General features: G+C 63.7%; 3 protein-coding genes across 3 annotated transcripts in view; all 3 read right to left on the bottom strand.

The window, feature by feature from the left end:
* Nucleotides 1–509: 509 nt before the first annotated feature.
* Nucleotides 510–2,552, bottom strand: DDN (dendrin). The gene is given in 5 exon segments (XM_079329306.1): nucleotides 510–814; nucleotides 816–1,602; nucleotides 1,687–1,761; nucleotides 2,267–2,428; nucleotides 2,512–2,552. Coding segments are annotated over 5 exon segments (1,296 nt in total). The 5' UTR covers nucleotides 2,538–2,552; the 3' UTR covers nucleotides 510–568.
* Nucleotides 2,553–2,726: 174 nt separating this feature from the next.
* On the bottom strand, nucleotides 2,727–6,238 carry PRKAG1 (protein kinase AMP-activated non-catalytic subunit gamma 1). Its single transcript, XM_079329305.1, has 12 exons — nucleotides 6,090–6,238; nucleotides 5,925–5,997; nucleotides 5,418–5,521; nucleotides 5,261–5,342; nucleotides 5,127–5,185; nucleotides 4,990–5,035; nucleotides 4,850–4,904; nucleotides 4,638–4,764; nucleotides 3,750–3,915; nucleotides 3,605–3,642; nucleotides 3,356–3,502; nucleotides 2,727–3,264 (listed from the first exon to the last, which is right to left on the bottom strand). Exons 1-12 carry the CDS (start codon nucleotides 6,093–6,095, stop codon nucleotides 3,166–3,168), a joined length of 1,002 nt encoding a protein of 333 aa, XP_079185431.1. The 5' UTR covers nucleotides 6,096–6,238; the 3' UTR covers nucleotides 2,727–3,165.
* Nucleotides 6,239–6,941: 703 nt separating this feature from the next.
* Nucleotides 6,942–18,985, bottom strand: part of KMT2D (lysine methyltransferase 2D) — a 29,996-nt gene continuing 17,952 nt past the window's right edge. The window contains 19 exon segments of the mRNA XM_079329290.1: nucleotides 6,942–8,854; nucleotides 8,965–9,073; nucleotides 9,174–9,247; nucleotides 9,606–9,891; nucleotides 9,978–10,108; nucleotides 10,202–10,338; nucleotides 10,991–12,161; nucleotides 12,464–12,600; nucleotides 12,680–12,815; nucleotides 12,921–13,069; nucleotides 13,405–13,580; nucleotides 13,676–13,757; nucleotides 13,841–13,997; nucleotides 14,083–14,247; nucleotides 14,320–14,463; nucleotides 14,545–17,652; nucleotides 18,255–18,487; nucleotides 18,639–18,705; nucleotides 18,853–18,940. Coding sequence (XP_079185416.1) covers nucleotides 8,762–8,854; nucleotides 8,965–9,073; nucleotides 9,174–9,247; nucleotides 9,606–9,891; nucleotides 9,978–10,108; nucleotides 10,202–10,338; nucleotides 10,991–12,161; nucleotides 12,464–12,600; nucleotides 12,680–12,815; nucleotides 12,921–13,069; nucleotides 13,405–13,580; nucleotides 13,676–13,757; nucleotides 13,841–13,997; nucleotides 14,083–14,247; nucleotides 14,320–14,463; nucleotides 14,545–17,652; nucleotides 18,255–18,487; nucleotides 18,639–18,705; nucleotides 18,853–18,940 — 6,643 coding nt within the window. The 3' untranslated portion in view covers nucleotides 6,942–8,761.

Below are 18,985 nucleotides of genomic sequence, written 5' to 3'. Positions count from 1 at the left end.
AAATTGGACACGATATTTGTGCGGTTTCCTGGGGCCGCGGGGATCCTCCCCCCCCCGCAGCGTGACTAAGAGGTGGCGGCTGTTTGGGGGGGACAGTGTCCCCCGGGTGAGTCACTCGGGGTCCCCCCCCGGCCGTGACGTGGGGCCGGTGGCCGAGGGCCAGACCTGCTGTGCTCACCTATTCATTATGGGGGATACGGGGGGAGCTGGCACGTCCCACCCGTGTTGTGACGCACTGTGGTGGCCGCCGGGACACCCGGGACCTCCGGCTGACCCCGCCACCATAACGGGGGAGTCCGGACACCGGGAATGTCTTGGGGGCGTGCCCAGACACCTGTGTCCTTGCTGGGGGCCAAAGACAGACCGGAGGGGGTGACACTCCCCCCGCGACCTCACACAAACGGGGCAGAGCCAGCACACCGGCATCTCGGAGCTTTTATTGGGGTCAGCCCATGGGAATTCCAGTCCAGAGCCCCGCCCCCGAGCCCACCCACCAAGCCCCGCCCCTGAGAACCACACCCTGAAAAGCCCCGCCCCCAAAGCGCCCCACCCCGGCAAGCCCCACCCCTCAGGCAGGGGTGGGGCTGGCGGGGCCTGGGGGGGCCCCGGTGCTCTCCAGGCTGCTGCTGCTGCTGCTGTAGGCTCGGGGGTCTCGGCAGAGCCGCTGCCGGGAGCCCCCCACGCTCCCCTCGGCATCCGAGTCCGAGTCGGGCGCCGTGTGCCGGCGGATGCGGGACACGGCCTCGCGGAGAGCCTGGGCGTAAAGCACCGGCCGCCGCGGGGGGGGGCCGACCCCGGGCACCCCTGCAGCCCCCCGGGCTCTGCCACGGGCTGCGGGGGCTGCCGGAGCGCTCCCGGGGCGGCGAGGGCGCGGCAGAGGGGCTGGCAACCCCGGGGGACACGGAAGGGCTGCGAGGAGGGGTGCCAGGCCCCAGGGACCCCCTGGCATAGCGGACCTGCTGTCGCTGTGGGGGTGGCACGTACTGGGCCCGCACCACCACACGAGTGGCGTCAATGAGGACGTGTCCCCCCGTCCCCCGCTGCCCCCTCCCGCGCCCTGGCACCCGCTCCCGGCCGGCTGCTGCTCGTGGCAGCGTCTGGCAGTGCCGGGGAGTGCCAGGCCCTCCCGGGGACACTCCTGGGGACATCCCGCGGGGCCACCGGTGCTTGGCCTCGGTGGCCGCCCGGGGCAGCGTGTGGCTCCAGCCCCCCGGCACAGCCCCCCGGGCCCGGGGTGCGGGCGGGGGGCTGCGGGGTGCGCGCAGGGGGCGGAGCTGCAGGGTGCGGTGGGGACCGTCATAGGCAGGGGGCGAGATGTAAGGGGGGGGTCCCCCACGGCGCCCGTGGGCTGCCTGCACCCGCTGCATGTGCACCTCGTAGGTGGGGGGGCCCAGCTTGTCACCCGACACCGGGGGCCGAGGCACAGGCACAGGGTGTCCCCCCCAGGGCCCGCTACTCCCTGTCCCCTCAAGCTGTCGCGGGGGGCAAGGGGTGGGGGGCACCCGGGGCCGGGTGGTGAAGTCCTGCAGGCGACAAGGGGGGTTGGAGGGCACCGGGGGCCAGGGAGGGGCCAGCTCGGCCACAAAGCGTTTCTCCAGGTACCTGCAAGACAGAGACGGGGAGTGAGGGGAGCGAGGGACGGGCAGCAGGACGGACCCCCCCCCCCACCCCGCTGTCCCCACTCACGCGTACTCCCCGGCGATGCGGCGGTAGGTCCAGGGGGGCTCGGGCCAGCACCCCGCAGCCATGCCGCTCCCCGCGCTGCAACACGCCACCGTGTCGATCTCCACCAGCACCAGCTTGGTCCGCTCGCAGATCCGCAGGCGCCCCGCACCCCGCTCGGGACCCCCCAGCATGGCCCCGGCCGAGAGGGGGGTCCCCGGCACGGGGGGCTCCCCGGAGCCTCGGCGGAGCCCCGCGCCCGCCCACTCGCACCCACCTGCCGCACGCGTGCCCCCGGGGACCCCGTGTCCCGCCCGGTGCCACCTCGGGCCACTCTGACCCCCGGGAGCCCGGCGCACCGCGGGGACCCCACCGGCCGTCCCAGGGGTGTCGTGTCGCGTGTGTTGTGTTTGTGTTCCCCCCCCCTCCACCCCGGGATCCCTTCCCCCCCCTGCGACAAGCAGGCGATGGCGGGTTTGGCACCGAGCGCTGCAGCCCACGCGGGCTCCGAGCGGAGCTTAGCAACCCTCCGGCGGCGGCATGGCAACCGGCACGGCCCCCCTCCCGAGTCCCCCGGGCCCCCCGGTACCTGCCCGGCGCTCACCTCGCTCCGCAGCCTCTGCGGGACCCCGGCACCGGCAGGGACAGGGTCCCCGGCCGCCCGTCCCCTCCCCGCCAGGAATGTGCCTCGCTCAGCACGGCCAGGCCTTGCGCCTCCCCTGTGGACACCGGCTGCAAGCCCCGGTGTTCCAGCTGCCCGCGACCCCTGCCAGCCCCTCACGGGACTTTAACATCCAAACTTCCCCCTCCTCAATCTCCCCCAGCCCCTGCTCGACTCCCCCCGCTCACCGTGGTGCCCACCAGAGGGTCCCCATGTCCCGCCAGCTCCCTGTCTCTGTCCCATCCCCAATCCTGGCCTTTTAGAAAAGCCACAGGCGGAACAAACAGGGATTTAGGGTCTGGGCGAGCTCAGCAGATTCCCCCTTCCCACGGGGGGGCCACACCCCCTCCCCACACCCCCCCTTCCCTGGCCAGTGCCCCCCGAGCCCTGCACGGAGTCAGGGTGGTGCCAGGTCTGTGTTTATTCGTGGTTTCTCTTCACACACAAAGCGGTGGCGGGTGTGGGCACAGCCAGGGGAACGAGGAGGGGGAACCCCCGGGGGCGTGGGGGGGTCCCCGGGCTGGGTGGGGCTGAGTGGGTTTCACCACACCCAGGGAGAGGGTGCAGGCTGACAGGGAGGAGAATCCACACAGGAACAGCCCTGGCACAGATATGGGTGACCCCAGGGGGGTGGAGGCTACCCCATCACCCCACATGGCTTTGGGGGGTGCATGGGGGGGCTGTGAGTTCCCCCCTGGGCTGCCCCAGGGCTGGGAGTTATTGCTGGATGCTGCTGGTGAGTGGGGGCATACCCCGGGTGTCCCCACCAGCCCGGGGGGGGCACAGTGTTGCAGGAGAAGAGAGTGGGGGGCTTGAGAGGACTGAACCCCCCCAACTCTGCCTCAGGGGCCCTGTGGGAGCACCAGGGCTTGCAGGATGTCCGAGAGGGAGACGATCCCTTTAACCACATCGCTCTCATCCACCACCACCAGCCGGTGGACCTGGGGAGGGGGGGACACAGGGAGGGGCTGAGGGGGTGCAGGGACCCCAGCCTGCCCCCCCCCCAACCCCCCAGCACCCCAGGACAGTTACCTCAGCCTCCACCAGGCGGTTGATGATGGTTTCCAGCGTCTCGTGCTTGTAACACTTGAGGACACCCTCGAAGTAGTGGGAGCGGTGCTGCAGCGCCCGCGTCACTGTCACGTCCAGGTTGTTGTAGGTCTTCTCAGCTGCCAGGTTCTGGGGCAGGGACAAGCATTGGGGACACACTTAGGATTAAGAGACCTCCCCACCACCCCACAGCATCCTCCCAGCCCAGGATTTTCCCCCAGAAGTACTCACAATAACGTCGAATTTGGAGTAGATATCCACCACCCGCCCTGGAGAGGGAGGGGAGCAGCTCAGCCGAGCCCCTGGTGCTCCAGAGGGGACACAGCCCCCAGGGAGGTGACTTGGGGACAGCCAAAGTGAGGACAGGACACCTTACCCGAGTCATCGACCACGGGCAGCGCTGAGACACGGTGCTGCACGAAGATGCCCAGGGCCACGTAGATGGGGGTGCTGGTGCCAACCACAGCAATGTTACTGTAGGTGCCAATCTGCAGCTCCTCCAACGTCTGTGCCATGAACTCAGGCTTGGGGACCTCTGCAATCTGGGGGGGATGGTGAGGGGACAGTGCTGAGCTGTGGGGGTGCTCGGGGTGAAAGCACAGAGAGATGGGGTGCAGTGGGGAGGGTCCATGCCATGTCCTGGGGGTCCTCTGGCACTGCAGTGTGTGGTGAGGTGTCAGAGCTGTGCCCACTCAGAGCTGGTGGTGCCCAGGGTGCAGCTATCTGGCACAACCCAGGCTGGGGGTCTGAGTGAGCCCTGGAGCAGCCTGGGCCCAGGGTTTTGGGACAGCTTTTGGCACAGCCTGAGATGGGGGTCTCAAGGCAGCCCCTGGCACTGGGACCTGGCACAGACTGGACTGGGGGTCTCAGGGTAGTACCTGGCTCAGTGACCTGGCACAGACTGGACTGGGGGTCTCAGGGTAGTACCTGGCTCAGTGACCTGGCACAGACTGGGCTGGGGGTCCCAGGGTAGTACCTGGCACAAGGACCTGGCACAGACTGGACTGGGGGTCTCAGGGTAGTACCTGGCTCAGTGACCTGGCACAGACTGGACTGGGGGTCTCAGGGTAGTACCTGGCTCAGTGACCTGGCACAGACTGGACTGGGGGTCTCAGGGTAGTACCTGGCACAAGGACCAGGCACAGCCCAGGATGGGGGTCCTGGGTCTGTGTCACAGCCTGGGCTGACAATCTCAGGGTGGCTCCTGGCACAGCCCAGGCTGTGCTGGTCTGCCCTCCACCACCAGCAAGGCACAGAGACTCACAAAGAGCTTGAGGAACTTGAGGATGCGTTTGTGGGTGAGGATGTAGAGAGTGTTCCCCGAGTCAGGGTCGATGACGGGCAGCCGATGGATCTTGTTCCGGATCAGGGAGGAGACAGCATCAAACAGGCTGTGGGGAGGAGGGAAGGGGAGATTTGGGGTGTTCCTGGGAGTGCCACCACCAGCTGAGCCCCTCTCTCTGCCCCCCAGAGTACCTGGCATTGGGGGAAATGCAGACCAGTGGCTTGAAGGAGTCTTGCAGATAAACCTCTGTGGGGAGAGGGGGGGTGAGGCACTGGGGGGCTCTGGACATGCCAGGAAGAGCAGGAGGCAGCCAGCAGGGACCCCCCCTCACCTCTCCAGGTCTCTATTTTATGTTCCTCCAGCTCATAGATCTGCACCTGTGAGGAGGAGAAACCCAGATCACCCACCCCGGGTCAGGTGGGGCAGGCAGAGCCCAGCCCTGAGCCCCCAGCAGAGCCCAGCCCTCACCATGGGTGATTTGTAGTAACGGTGCAGGATGTTGATGAAGTCGGTGATGGTCAGCATTCCTGGGGGGCAGGCAGGGTGAGGAGGGTCCTGCCAGCCCCCCTGAGCCCCCAGAGACCCCCTGGCCCCTCGCTCACCTACAAAACTTTGCTTTTTGCTGTCCCAGAGCGGCGCTGCCCGGACACCGTTGGTGACCAGCGCGAAGAACGCCTTCTTCACCTGCAGGCACGGGGGTCAGGGAGCCCCAAAAGTGCCTCCCCGGCCCCAAAAGTGCCCCCCCCGGCCCTGGCACACCTGCAGGGATGTGTCGAAGACGACCAGTTTGGAGCTGGTGGGGATCAGGTCGTAGCAGCGATGGGATTTCATGAAGGCGGTGTAGGCACCGCGGTGGGTGTCCCCTGGGGGGGCAGCGTGAGGGGGCACCCCGAAAGATGGAGCACCGCAAAAAACCGGCACACCCCCAATCCCGGGACACCCCCAGTCCCAGACACCCCGAATCCTGTGGCACCCCCAGTCCCAGGACACCCCAAAATCCTCTGACGACCCAAATCCCGGGACACCTCAAATCCTGGAATATCCCAAGTCCCTTTTCCTCCCGGTTCTGGGATCACACCCAGCTCAGGGCTCCGCCACACCTCCGTAACTCCGGGATATCCCAAATCACGGGGCACCCCAAATCCTGCGGCACCCAGCTCAGGGCTGCGGGATCCCCCAGACTCCGGGACAGGAACCCCCACCCAAATCAATGTGTCACCCCCTGTGCCGGGACCCCCTCGCATCCCAGGCCTCCCTCGGAATCACCTTCCAGCCCCGGCGGGCTCAGCTCCGCCGGGCTCTCGGCGGCCGGGCCCGGCCCGGGGTCAGGATCGGGATCCTGCGGACAGACAGGGGTCGGGTCAGACGTGGCCGCGGCCCCCGGTCTGGACTCCCCGTGTCCCCCTCCAGCCCCGCTGTCCCTCCCACAACCTCCATGGGTCCCTCTCCGGCCCGCGGTGCCGCTGCCCCGCTTTCGCCCGGCTCCGGTCCCGAGTTCGCCCGGTTCCTGGTCCCGCTTCCCAGCGGCTTCCGGCTGCACTTCCGCCCGGCTCCAGCCACACTTCCGCCAGCTTCGTAACCCACTTCCGCCCGGTTCCTGCCCCGCTTCCGCCCGGTTCCTGCCCCACTTCCGCCCGGTGCCAGCTCTGCTTCCGCCCTCTTTCTGCCCTACTTCCGGTTCTGGGAGCCGCTCCCGGTCCCCGGTCCCGGCCCGTCACTCGCGGCCGCCCGGAGCCTTTTCTCCTCCCGCCGGCTCCCGGGGAGGAGATTTTCTGGGGGGGCGATGTCACACATGTGGGGATCCCCGGGGGTCTGGGGACATGGCGGGACACACCTCGGGCTGGCCCAGGGCTGTTTGTGGCTGTGCCTGGTGCTTGCCCAGGGCTGTTTGTGGCTGTGCCTGGTGCTTGCCCAGGGCTGTTTGTGGCTGTACCTGGTGCTTGCCCAGGGCTGTTTGTGGCTGTACCTGGTGCTGCTCTCAGCAGGTGCTGGTTACAGCTCCCTGTTCCTGCTCCTGTTCCTTGGAGCAATGATCTCCACATACAACAGCCCAGAAATCTCCCCACCTTTTGGCCAGAGGCCACTCCCTTTGGAAAAGGACTATAAAAAGTGACTTTCCTAAAGAGACTCTGAGATCTCTTTCTCCCCAATGGATTGAAGATGTGCCCATTGTGGGATGACCACGAGGATGCTTCCATTCTGTTGGTGGCTACATCCCATCTTTTCTCGTTGTCACCGCTGTCCCCCTGCCCCCCCAGACCCCCCAGGAGGGATCAGGCAGCCTCAGCTTCTCACGCGCTTTATTTAAAATAACATCCAGTGGTTCCGGTATTGGTAAAAAACGGGATTTCTACACGCCCCGGCCTATGTACAGCTCTGAAAGTTAAATTTCTCGTATATTTTCTGTTAAAACTTTCTCATCCCCCCCCCCACTCGCGCTTCTCCTCTGTTCTTTTTTTTTTATTTTCTTTTTTTTTTTTATTTTAAACATTTTTACCTTAAACCTTTTTTTTTTGTAGGTTTTTTTTTATGATTTTTTTTTTTTTTTTTTTGCAGCTTTGACGAGTTTGCGGAAGCAGCTTTTTCAAGATCGTCCCCGGCCCCCACTGCACCGGGGCGGGGAGGGGGCAGCACCCCCGTCAGACCCACCCCCTTTTCCAGGAGCAGGAGGGTCCCTCCGTCCCTCCCCTGCGCCGTGTTTGTGCGTTAAGAGATCCCGGCGCCCCCCGGGCTCCTCCCCCGGAGTGGGGAGGGGGCGGGCGGGGACCCCGGGGGGGCCGCAGCCGGCGCGGGGGGGGCCGGGGGTGTTAATGCCCACTCGCTGCTTCGCTCTCCGAGGCTGCCCCTGCCTGGCAGGAGGTTCCAGAGAGAGAGAGAGAGAGAGATCCCCCCCTCTCCCCACCCCCCACACCTCGGAGATTGGGTTTAAAACCCCCCCTCTTTTTTTTTTTTTTTTTTTTTTTTTGCCCCTGCACCCCAAATCTCAGCCCAGCAGAGCACAAAGAGCCCCCCCCCCCAGCCCCGTCTAGTATATACAATATAAGGTATAAATAGATAAATAACCTTCCCCCCACCCCCAGTGCAGCCCCAGCTGGGAGGGCCAAGGGCGAGCAGGGGAGGGGGGGAGGGGGCTCCACCCGACCCCTCCAGCCGTGGGGGCCACGTGTGAGAAGGAGGGGTCCCCACCCAACCCCTCCAGCACCCCACCAGAGCTGGGGGAGTGGGTCCGACCCCTCCCCTCGCCCCTCCCATCCCCACCTCACACCTTGGCACGTCACACGGCTGGGACCTCCGGAGGGAGGGGGATGAGGAGGGGGTGTCCCCGTGCCCCCCTGGGCCACATCTGAGGAGGGGGGACACGGGGAAGCCGCATCCTCTGGAACCCCGAGGGAGAGGGAAAAGGAAGGAGGAGGGGGTGGGGCTCACATTTAAAAACAACAACAAATAAAAAGAAACAAATCTAACACTTAAAATGAGGTAGGTTTGGGTGCAGAAGCTCCTTGTGTCTGTCGGGGTCTTGGCTGCATCCCGCCGCCGCTCCGGGGGTCTCGTCCACACGCACAAACAAAAAGAGATCAAAGGAACCGAGCGAGCTCTGGCCGCCACACCGGGCGGGGCAGAGCCCGGATTGTCGAGCTCAAGGAGTCTGTGTTACCTTGGTAATTAGCGAGCAAATATTATTAGTTTCTAAAAAAAAAAAAAACAAACAAAAAAACAAAAAAAGAAACCAAAATAAAATAAAATAAAAATAAAATAATCGTTATATCCAGACCGGCTCCGCACAATCGCTCCGGCCGCGCTGGGCCCGGCGCTGCTCCCCCGTGGCTCCCCCATGAGGGAGGCAGGCAGGGGGTGGTGAAGGGGGAGTTTCTGAGCCCCCTCCACTCCTTGTTTTTTTTTTTCTTTTTTTCCTCGCAGGACGAAGCAAAGAAAACCCTGAGTTGCCAGTTCATCTGTCCGTCCGTCCTGCTCGGGCAGGGCCGGCAGCGCTGCAGCCGCTGCTCTCCCTCAGTGCCCGGCCGCCCCTGGCACCTCCTGCAGCCCTGGGGGGCTTGGCCAGGTCTCTGAGGCGGGGATGGCAGCCCCCAGCCCCTTTTTCCCAGTTAGTTCATCCACTTCCTGCAATTCCAAGCTCCACAGTGGCAGGGGATCTTGTGCTGATCGTCCTCGAAGTCAAACTGGTAGTCGTAGGTGAGCTGGGAGGGAGAGGAGAGTCACCCAAAGCATGAAACTCAGTCCTGCCAGCTGCACCCCCCTCCCTGGGTCCCCCAGGACCCCCTGAGCACCCCCTCAGCCCCTCACTGACCTCCTCCCCCTTGGGGATGCGCCGGCTGGAGATGATGATGATCTTGTCCTCCTTGTCGAAGGTCACGACTTCGGCCACACAGTTCGGGGCACACGAGTGGTTGATGTACCTGAGGGACAAGGGGAGGGGTCAGCACCAACCCAGAGGCAGGACAGACATCATGGCTCCCTCTGGGGGCATCCCACCACTCCAAATCCCCCTGTGCTCACCTGGCTGGGCCCCCCGTCAGCGTGGCGTCAATGACGTGCTCGTTGTTGATGCGGAACATGTAAATGCCACGGTTCTGCCATGGAGGAGAGGAGGGGGTTGAGGGGTGCACTGAGATCCCCATATCCCACCTGAGTTGATGTCCACCACCCCACATCCCACTGGAGACCCTCAAATCCCACATGTCCTTCGAAATCCCACCTGAGATCCATATCCCACCAGAACCCTCAATATCCCTTTCAAGTCCCTCCACATCCTGCCCAAGTTCCCCAATCCCTGCCAGAGCCTCCAACATCCACCCAAGCCCCCAGTATCCCATTTGACTCCCCCCATGTCCTTCTCAAAGTCCCTCCACGTTCCACCAGAGCCTCCAACGTGTCACCCAAGTCCCTCCACACCTTGCCCAAGCCCCCAGCATCCCAGCAGAGCCCCACCTGCTCCTCATAGATCTTCTCCCGCCTGTTGGCCACCTCGTTGCGGATGATGGTGCCGATGTACTCGATGACCATCGTGTGCTTCTCAATGTCCTTGGCTGCATAAAGCCCCAGCCCCTGGATGCGGGACCGTGCCAGGTACACATTGTTCTTCCACTCTGTCTTCAGGCGCCGGTACTGGGAGGACTTGGAGTGCACAAACTGCTTGCTGTAGGGCGTGTTGGTCTCGCCCGTGAATGTGCTTTGATAGGCCTTGGACATGCTTGTGCTGTTCAGGGTGTGGGGCCTTCCAGGGGAGGGAGATGAGAAGGGTTAGAGCTGAGAGATCCTCAGGGAATCCCAGCTCTCCCAGTGAATCCTGGCCCCGCTTACCGCTTGTAGTGGGTGAGGATCTTGGGCTCGGAGCGGGCGCAGCCGGTGGGATTGATCATCAACGGCAGCTCCATCAGAGGATGGCGCCCGTAGCGGAACAGGTAGTTCTGGCAGCTCTCAACACCCGGCAGCTGCAGAGTGAGACACGGAGGGGCCGTGGGTCAAGAGCAGCAGGGTGGACCCCCAGAATGGAGGAGGGACCCCCATGCCCAGCCCGGACTCACCGACTCAGCGATGCGCAGCACCGCGTGCACCGTGAGGCCGAAGAGCTCCTCGCCCTTCAGGTACTCGGGGAAGAGTCGCAGCATGTCGGCCTCCTTCCTCATCATGGCCACGGGCTCGATGATCCGGTTCCACACAGCTGACAAAAGGGAGAACCACAGAATTAATTAAGCTGGAAAAGACATCCAAGATCATCGAGTGCAAGTGACCAGTCATCACTCTGTCACCAGAGTAGAGCACTGAGTGCCATGGGTTGAAGATGGGGACCCAGTGGGGACCTCAAGCCACCTTCCATCACCTCATCCCCTGGTGTACTCTGGTGTGACTCAATCACTGGGATAAAGGTTGGATGCTGGAATCTCCCAACTCCTCACTGTGGATGATACAAGTGTCCCTGAAAAGGGCCCCCCCAGAATTTCATACCCTGAGACAATGAAACTTCATTATGTATGTTCACCTCCTACTGAAATCCCTGTTACCATTGAGGATTCCTATTGGTCTTTGACTTTACTAAATGATTGGTCTTTTCTCACCTAGAATCTAAAAGTAATTGGACAGTTCTCAACTTATCATTTTAGAATTTCAATCCCACTAAACAATATAAAAGTCCCTTGCTATGCTGTGTATGTGGATTTTGCTGGTAGAACCCTTTCCCTTTGAAGAAATAAAGCTACTTTTAGAACTACTACAGCAACTCCCGGGATCTCATTCCTAGCTAGCTGAGAAGCTGAATTCTGCCATGGGGGCTCCTGGAGCTATCCAGACCCTGTAGCAACCCGAAGCTCCCTTACCTTGTGGCGAGGAGTCTGTGAACACAAGATCCTCCAGACCCTGCTCGATGACCTGCACCACGAACTCGGGGCGCCCGTTGTTCTCGCAGATGGTGCAGCGGTAGCAGCAGCGGCGGTTGTTGGTCCGCAGGCTCCAGTAGATGCGCGTGGCCTCGTAGCCCACGGGGTAGAGGGCGGTGACGCTGTGGAAATCGGCCATCTGGTGTGGCAGCAGCTGCCCGATGGCGTGGAAGACCAAGCCACCCACGCGGAACATGTGGAGCCGCTCCCCGCGCTGGATGATGCTGGCGATCTGCTTCACCTCGTCCCGCTCGATGTAGACGCGGCGGAACACGGTGAAGCTGCTGAGCTCCTGCTCGCAGGGCCCCTTCAGCTTGTGCAGGGGGCACAGCATGGTCTTGTCCTTGAAGAACATGCACTTGGCGCGGATGGCGCAGGCGAAGTGATACACGCTGGGGCAGCGGATGCGGTTGCAGCTGTTGGTGGCGCCGGTTTTCTGGCACAGGGAGCACTTGGTGAGCAACCCGCGGTGCAGGGCCACCTCCACGTTGATCAGAGCCCCTCCCTGAGTCTCATACACCTCCGTGGACCACAGGGCGCAGTTCAGGTGGACCCAGAGGTCAAGGTCGAGGTTGAGCAGGCGGGCCGGCCCATCCGTGGCCCCGTCACCCTCCTCGTGACAGAAGCAGCACTTGCGCAGGTCCTGCGGCACCTTCTCGGGGCGCAGCGTGGTGCCCAGCTTGTCGATGAACTCGGCGATCTCCTTGTCACCATCGCGCTTGGCCCCCCCTTTCTGGATGGTGACGAGGAAGCGCAGCCGTTTCCAGCGCACCCCCTTCCACTTCTTCAGCCGCGGCCTCGCCTCGTCCCCGTCCTCCGGAGGCCGCGAGCGCGGCTTGAACCGGGGCGGCGAGTGGGCGGCCGTGGCCCCTTCCTCCTGGGGGGCTGGGGAGGGGGCTGGTGGCAGCGGTGACAATGGGGCTGGGGCTGCCTCGTGGGATGCCTCGGGGTCAGGGACCCTGGTGGGCTCAGCAGGGCTGGATGGGGAGGGAACGGAGGGGGACAGCGGGGGCGAGGGCTCCTGGGGCAGGACAGAGAGCTGCCGCACGTCCAGGTTGGAGACGTTGTTGACGTAGCAGTGGTGAAGGGTCTTCTCAGGAGCAGGGCTCTCCTGTGGGGTGGGGAGGGGGGCACAGGTCAGTGTTGCAGGGATGGGATCCCCAATCTCCCTGTGCGGGGACTCATCAGCATCCCACGTGCTCCCAACCCTACAAGAACCTCCTGGACTCCTTCCCAGGAGATCAAGCACCAACCCATGTGGAGATCTGTTCCCCCAGGAAAATTTCTGCAATCATGGGGTGCCCTACAGGGATCACCACACACCTCTACCTGTACCCCCTCACCACCCTATGGGTACCCCAGTACCCCCCTCCCGGTCTCCCAGCCCCACAGGGATCCCTGCACACCACTGACCTGTCTGAGCAGTGTCAGGAGGTCCAGCTCGCCCTTGAGGCTGTACCCTGGCAGCACGGCATCGAACTGCTTCAGCCACTCAGAGCTGCTGTCTGGCACCTTCCCAGCCAGCGCCTTCTCCTTCCCTCCGAGCATTCCTGGGACAGGGATGGACAGCCCATCATGGGGGTCCCAGTCTGGGGACACCAAGGGCCATGGGACAAGGTGAACACTCACCAGCCATATCAGTCTCCACCCTCTTGGCCTCAACCACAGCTGCTCGTACAGGGCCGTCGGGGAACAACACCTCGTAGGAGCTGGGGATCTTCATGCTCAGCAGCTCAGCCATGGCCACCATCACCCCGTTGAGGTTCTAGGTGAGAGGAAGGCAGGATGGGTCCAGGGTGCCACAGATGCCACTGTGTTGGGTCAGTGCTGGGACCCCAATGGGTGTTGAATGTCCCCATCCCTTGCTCACCTTGGCAGCTGCTGCAGAAACCGTCAGCATGACAGAGACCTCGCTGCTCTTGCCCTTCTCCCATGGGGCTCCAGGGCCTGCTGCCCCCACCTTCCCTGGTGGAGCCCCAAAGGGCTCTGCGACCTCGTAGGGTTTTGTGTCGGGGAACACTGGTGTGGGGAGAGGGGGATCAGAGCCAGGGTCAGAACTGTGCAGACCCAGCCCCACCAACAGCCAGCCATGAGCCCACCCAGCTGCCCCAGATCCCTGCAGGGAATCCATTATCCTGCAAATACTTGTTTCTCACATCCCACACTTCCTAAAGACCCTTCCCCTGACTCCCTTAAACCTCTCCTAGAACAGAAACCCCATCCTGCCCCATCCATATCCACATATACTCCAGACCACCTCCCTATGCTCCACATCCCAGACTCCCTCCTTCCCAGTCCATATGGACCACAGAACATTCCTGCCCTGACCCACACAACCCTCCAGCCCATCCCACCTGGGATACTGGCCCGGGGGATGATGGGGATGATGGGGGACAGCACACGCTCCTCCAGCTCTGGCTTGGCCTCGCTGAGGAGTGGGAAGCGGAGCAGCTCCTCGCCCAGGACACTCTCAGGGGATGAAGCAGGGACGATGCTGTCAGGGGAGTCACTCTCATCATCGCTCTCCATCCTGCAGAGATAGAGGTGTCAGGGGTCACAGGGCCAGGTGTCACCCATGGAAGGGCTGATGTCACTTGTGGGGAGTCATCACTTAGGGGGTCTCACCTGACATCCTCGGTCTGGTTGTGTGGAGGGGTGGGTAGCGCTGCCAGCAGGTCCAGGCTCTTCACCTCCACAGCTGGTGCATCTGCAGAGAAGTGATGGGTGTCATGGGGGGAGTGACAGGTGGCAGCAGAGATTCTGTAGCATTCCTGTAACATCTAAGCTCACCTTTTTGGCCGTGGGGCTCGCGGGCTGGGTCAGCATCCTTGGGCTGCTCCCCCAGCTCTTCAGGGGCCGTGACACCATTCACCATCTTCTGCTGCACGGAGGGAGGGGGCGTGGGGGGCAGCGAGGAGGGTGGCGTGGGTGGGTTGCTGAGGTTGTTCTGGGGGGAGACGGTGGGGTGAGAACAACAGGATGGTCCAGGAGCCCCGGATAAGGGGGACACCAAGGAACAACCCCCCTCTCACCTTGGTGAGCAGCTGGGAGTAGTAGTCGGGGACACTGTCGAGCACAGCGCTGCCGAAGGCGCCCCGCAGCTGGCTCTTCCCGTTGATGGGGCTGCTGCCGAACGGTGCGAAGAGGCTGAAGTTGGCCATGATGGTCGGCTCCGTCAGCGGCAGCAGCGACAGCTCCTGGGAACAGAGTGGTGAGGGGGAAACAGGGGCAAAGGAAGCCCCCTGCCACATCCCAGCCCGCAGGCATACCTGCTTCAGCTGCTTCATGAGGGCCTCGCCAGGACGCAGCCCCTCATCCTTCCGCAGCTTCTTGCGGGACGCTGGGATCCGCTCGTTGCCTTTCTGCACCCGCTTAGGCTTGGTGGGTGCTGGCTTCCTGGCAATGGAGGGGTCCTGGGGAGGGACAAGGGGGCGTGAGCTGTGCCAGCGTAGCCCCTCACCCACCACACCCCCAGCCCAGCCTCTCCTGCTCACCTCCCGGCCCAGCAGCAGTGACTGTGGCCGTGGCTCTGGCCCAGTGCTCCGGTTCTCCACGTGCCCATTGAGCTCGCCCGGGCTCTGTGCTGACAGCTGCACGTTCTTGGCCCGCAGTAGCTTCTGCAGCAGCAGGTGCCCAGCCTCAGAGCGCCCACCTGGGGCCAGCAGGCTGTTGGCTTGGCTGTCCCCAGGGTCCCCGTTGGCCTCTGGTTTTGCTGTCTCCTCTCCATCCACCTCACACTGTGCCACTGCCGCCGCCTCTTCCTTCGGCTCCTGCTTCACCAACACCTGGGGGGCTTCGCCTGCTGCAGGGGCCCCCTCTGGCACAGCCCCATTGATGTGGGTCTCACCAGGGTCAGCTGGGTCCACCCCAGGTGCATCAGGGTCCCAGGGGCCATGTGCTGGGTCAGGGAGGGCAGCGCTTGGCGTGGGAGCCAGCCCTGGTTCTGTGGGTGCCGCAGGGCTGGGGGCCAAGGCCGGGACTCCCGGTGACGTCTTCTTTGGCTCTTGGGGGCTCTGCTCAGGGCTGGCCAGGTGCTGGGGGGCACAGCCCAGGGGTGAGGGGGCTGGTGGCGTGGGGAGGCGGATGAGGCCAGGCTGGGGGCCACGGGCAGCCAGAGCTGCCTGAACCAGGTCAGCCAAGGGCTGCTGGGGGGGCTGCCCTGGCAGCACCCGCCCCGGCTCGGTGGCAGAGCTGGTCTGTGCCTCTGCTGGGGCACCTGGCCGGGGCTGGAAAAGGGACCCCATGGGACGAGGGGGCTGGCGAGTCGCAGGCAAGCTGTAGTCCGGGGCCTGCCCGGGGAAGGGGCCAGGGGTCCGTAGTGCCTGGTTCTGCTGCAGCAGGCTCTGCTGGTGCCGCTGCACCAGGAGCGCCTGGAGCTGCTGCTGCTGCTGCGGCGTCAGATGCCGCAGCTGCGGGTTCTTGGCCAGGACACCCTGGAGCTGCGCCCGGATCTGGCCCATCACTGGCCCTGGCACCTGCCCCAGGAGGCTGGGTGGGAGCGTGGCCGTGCCCGACGCCGGCCCAACTTTGTGCTGAACGGGGCTCTGCAGTCGCAGGGCCTGTGGCTGCCCTGGCAGGGCTCCTGCCACCCCCTTGCCTGGCTGCTCTGGGGGCCGTGGTGCTGGCACCATGGCCTGTGCTGGGCCTGTCCCACAGCCCAGGGGCTGCTCTGCCACCCCAGCCGTGTCCCCATGCTGCTGGGACAGCTCGGGGTGACCAGCCCCAGGGCTCTGCAGTGGTGGGGCAAGTAGGGCACTTGCCTGCCCAGGGGCTGCCCGCATGACAGCCGGCTGTGGGGAGGTCAAGAGGAGCTGCTGGCCCTGCCCCAGCTCAGCCTGGTGCTTGGGGGCCTGGGGTTCTGGGCCCCCCAGCCCTGGGGGGTTGAGGGCTCCCTGCTGCTCCCCGTGCAGCTGCCCCCCACTCTCACCGCCCTCAGCGTGCAGGGCACTGCCGTCCATCCCCGTGGGCTGGTCCTTGGCAGCCAGGACTGCTGGGGCTGGCTGCATTCCCTGACTCAGGTGCAGCACAGAGGGGGCCTGGCCCCCCGCCCCGTGCTGCGGAAAGTGCTGCTGGATGGAGGGCTGCCCCTGGCCCAGCCCCAGGAGACCTGGCTGGGCAGCCGCCGAGTTCTGCTGCTGCTGCTGCTGCTGTGGGGCCAACAGTGCCCGAGACTGCCCCAGCTGCTGGGAGAGCACCAGCCGGTGGCTCAGCATCCCTGGTGTCTGTGGTGTCAGCTGGGGCGAGCCCAGCACCCGCTGCTGGTGGGGGGCCAGGACAACCTGGCGCTGGGGCTGGGGGTGGCCCAGCACAGGCTGGTGTTGCAGCCCTGGTGCGTGGCCCAGCACGCTTGGCTGCTGCTGGGGTGAAAGCTGCTGCACCAGGAGGCTCTGCTGGCTGCCCAGCAGCCCTGGCTGTTTCGGCACCATGGGCTGAGCCCCTGTGCCAGGCTGTGGGGCTGGGGGCTGCTGTTGCTGCTGCCCCAGCAGGCCAGGCTGCCCCGGCACGGCTGTGGACTGCACGGGGGCTTGGCCCAGCACACCTGGCTGCTGCATGGATGCCTGGCCCATCATGCCTGGCTGCTGGAGTGATGTCTGGGCCAGCACACCTGCCTGTTGCATTGAAGCTTGTCCCATCACACCCGGCTGCTGCATGGATGTCTGTGCCATGATGCTCTGTGGCTGCATCGAGCTCTGTCCTATCACACCCGGCTGCTGCATGGACGCCTGACCCATCACACCCTGTTGCTGCATTGATGTCTGTCCCATCACACCAGGCTGCTGCATGGATGCCTGTGCCATCACACCTGGCTGCTGCAGCGATGCCTGTCCCATCACACCTGGTTGCTGCATGGACGTTTGACTCATCTGTTGCTGCATTGATGCTTGTGCCATGACACCTGATTGCTGCAGTGACGTCTGTCCCATCACACCTGATTGCTGCATGGATGCCTGTCCCATCACACCTGATTGCTGCATGGCTGCCTGTCCCATCACACCCGGCTGCTGCATTGATGTCTGTCCCATCACGCCCTGTTGCTGCATGGCCGCCTGTCCCATCACACCTGGCTGCTGCAGCGACACCTGTCCCATCACACCTGGCTGTTGCATTGACGTCTGTCCCATCACACCTGGCTGCTGCTGCAGTGACACCTGTCCCAGCATGTTCTGCTGCTGCAGTTTCTGTGCCAGCTGCATCCTCTGGAGCTGCCGCTCCTGCATCAGGCGGCTGTCAGCGCCCAGCCCACGCAGCGCGGGGTTCCCGCTGAAGAAAGCACCAGAGGAGCCAGGTCCTGGGGCATTCCCCACGGGCTGCTGCCCCATGAAGGACAGGCCCTGCTGCACAGCCATGGACACACCGCCCTGGGGCAGGCGCAGCCCCCCAGGCTGTCCTGGCTGCTGCCCCAGGCCCTGTGCTCCCACCAGGGCTCCCCCGGGCTGCTGCACGCCGTGTGCTGACAGGAGCTGTCCTGGGAGCTTGGACATGAGGCGGGGGCTCTGCGAGGGGCTCAGGGCCATCACGGCTGAGGCCTGGTGCTGGTGCTGCTGCTGCTTGTTGCGGTACTCAGCCATGAGGTTGGTGTGCTCCTTCTGCTGCTTCCGCACCTGACGGGGACAGCAGGGTGTCAGTGCCAGAAATGGCAAGGTTTTAGTGCTAGGAAGGGCAGGGATAGAGGGACAACACTGCCTCAGCACTAGGGATGGTGGGGCATCAGCACCAGGAATGGCACCGCTTCAGTGCCCAGGACAGGGGACCCTTAGCATCAAGAATGGCACAATAACAGTGCTTGAAATGGCACACCACCACCAGTGGAAATAGCATGGCTTTACTGGCAGGGACAGCAAGGCATCAGCACTAGGAATGGCAGAGGACAAATGCTGGGGACAGTGGGGCATCAGTGCTGTGGACAGCAGGGCATTAGTGCTGGGAAGGGCAGAACAGCAGGGCATTAGCACCAGGAATAGTGGGACATCAGTTCTGGGAATGGCAGTATTAGTGCCAAAATAGGAGGGAATTAATACCAGGACTGGCACAGCAAGAGTGATGGGGAGAGCAGGGCAGTAGAGCCAGAAATGGCACATTTCCTCTGAGAACATCATGTTTGCACTGGGGTTGGCACAGTGTTAAAGTGGGGAATCACAGATCAGCACTGGGGACATCACCTTCGCACCAGGGACAAGCTGCCCACCCACATGCAGAGTCCCACCTGGTCCAGCTGCTTCTGGATCTTGCTCTGCTGCTCTGTCACCAGCTTCAGTTTCTCGGCGTCGGCCTCGGGGAACTCGCGCCCGGCTTTCTTGGCCGTGCGCTGCTTGGCGCACAGCGCCTTGCGGGACTTGCGGTGCGCCCCGATCTGCTCCTCCAGCACCTTCAGCTGCATCTGCAGCAGCTGCTGCGTGTGGAACAGCCACTCCTCGTACTGCCGCTGGTCGGCCTCGTCTGTGCGGTGGGGAGAGGGTAAGATCAGTGGGGACCACGGGTAAGGAGAGACCCTGGGTCAGCAGAGACCCTGGGTCAGTGGGGACAGCAGCCCCCGGGGTTGGGTGGAGCCTGTCCCACTCCAGCCCGGCCCTGCTGTGTCAGTACTCACTGATGACACCCTGTGCAAAGGTGGGTGGGTTGGGGCGAGCCTGGGTCGGGTCTGTGCCGCTCCGATCCTGGAAGAAAGGGGAGTGTTTTGGGACGTGTCCTGTGGATTTCTGTCCTCTCCCCACAGTCCCCACCCCCTCAGAGAGCCAGAAAAACACCAGTTCTGGCCTAGTAGCCCTAAGAGACCCTGCAAGCTTTCTGGACACCCCACTCACCTGCCCACTCCCTGCCAGTAAGTGGTTCTGCATCTCAGAGACAGCCGGGCCCCCCGAGAGCCGCTGGGCCAGAAGGGAAACCTGTTGCCTTTTGGGGACACAGAGAGAGATGGACTGTGAATCAGAGCCAAAG

This window comes from Erithacus rubecula, assembly GCF_903797595.1.
Source record: "Erithacus rubecula genome assembly, chromosome: 31".
NCBI classification, from domain to species: domain Eukaryota; kingdom Metazoa; phylum Chordata; class Aves; order Passeriformes; family Muscicapidae; genus Erithacus; species Erithacus rubecula.
Note: the sequence above shows the minus strand (reverse complement) of the source record. Positions and strands in the feature narration are given on the sequence as shown.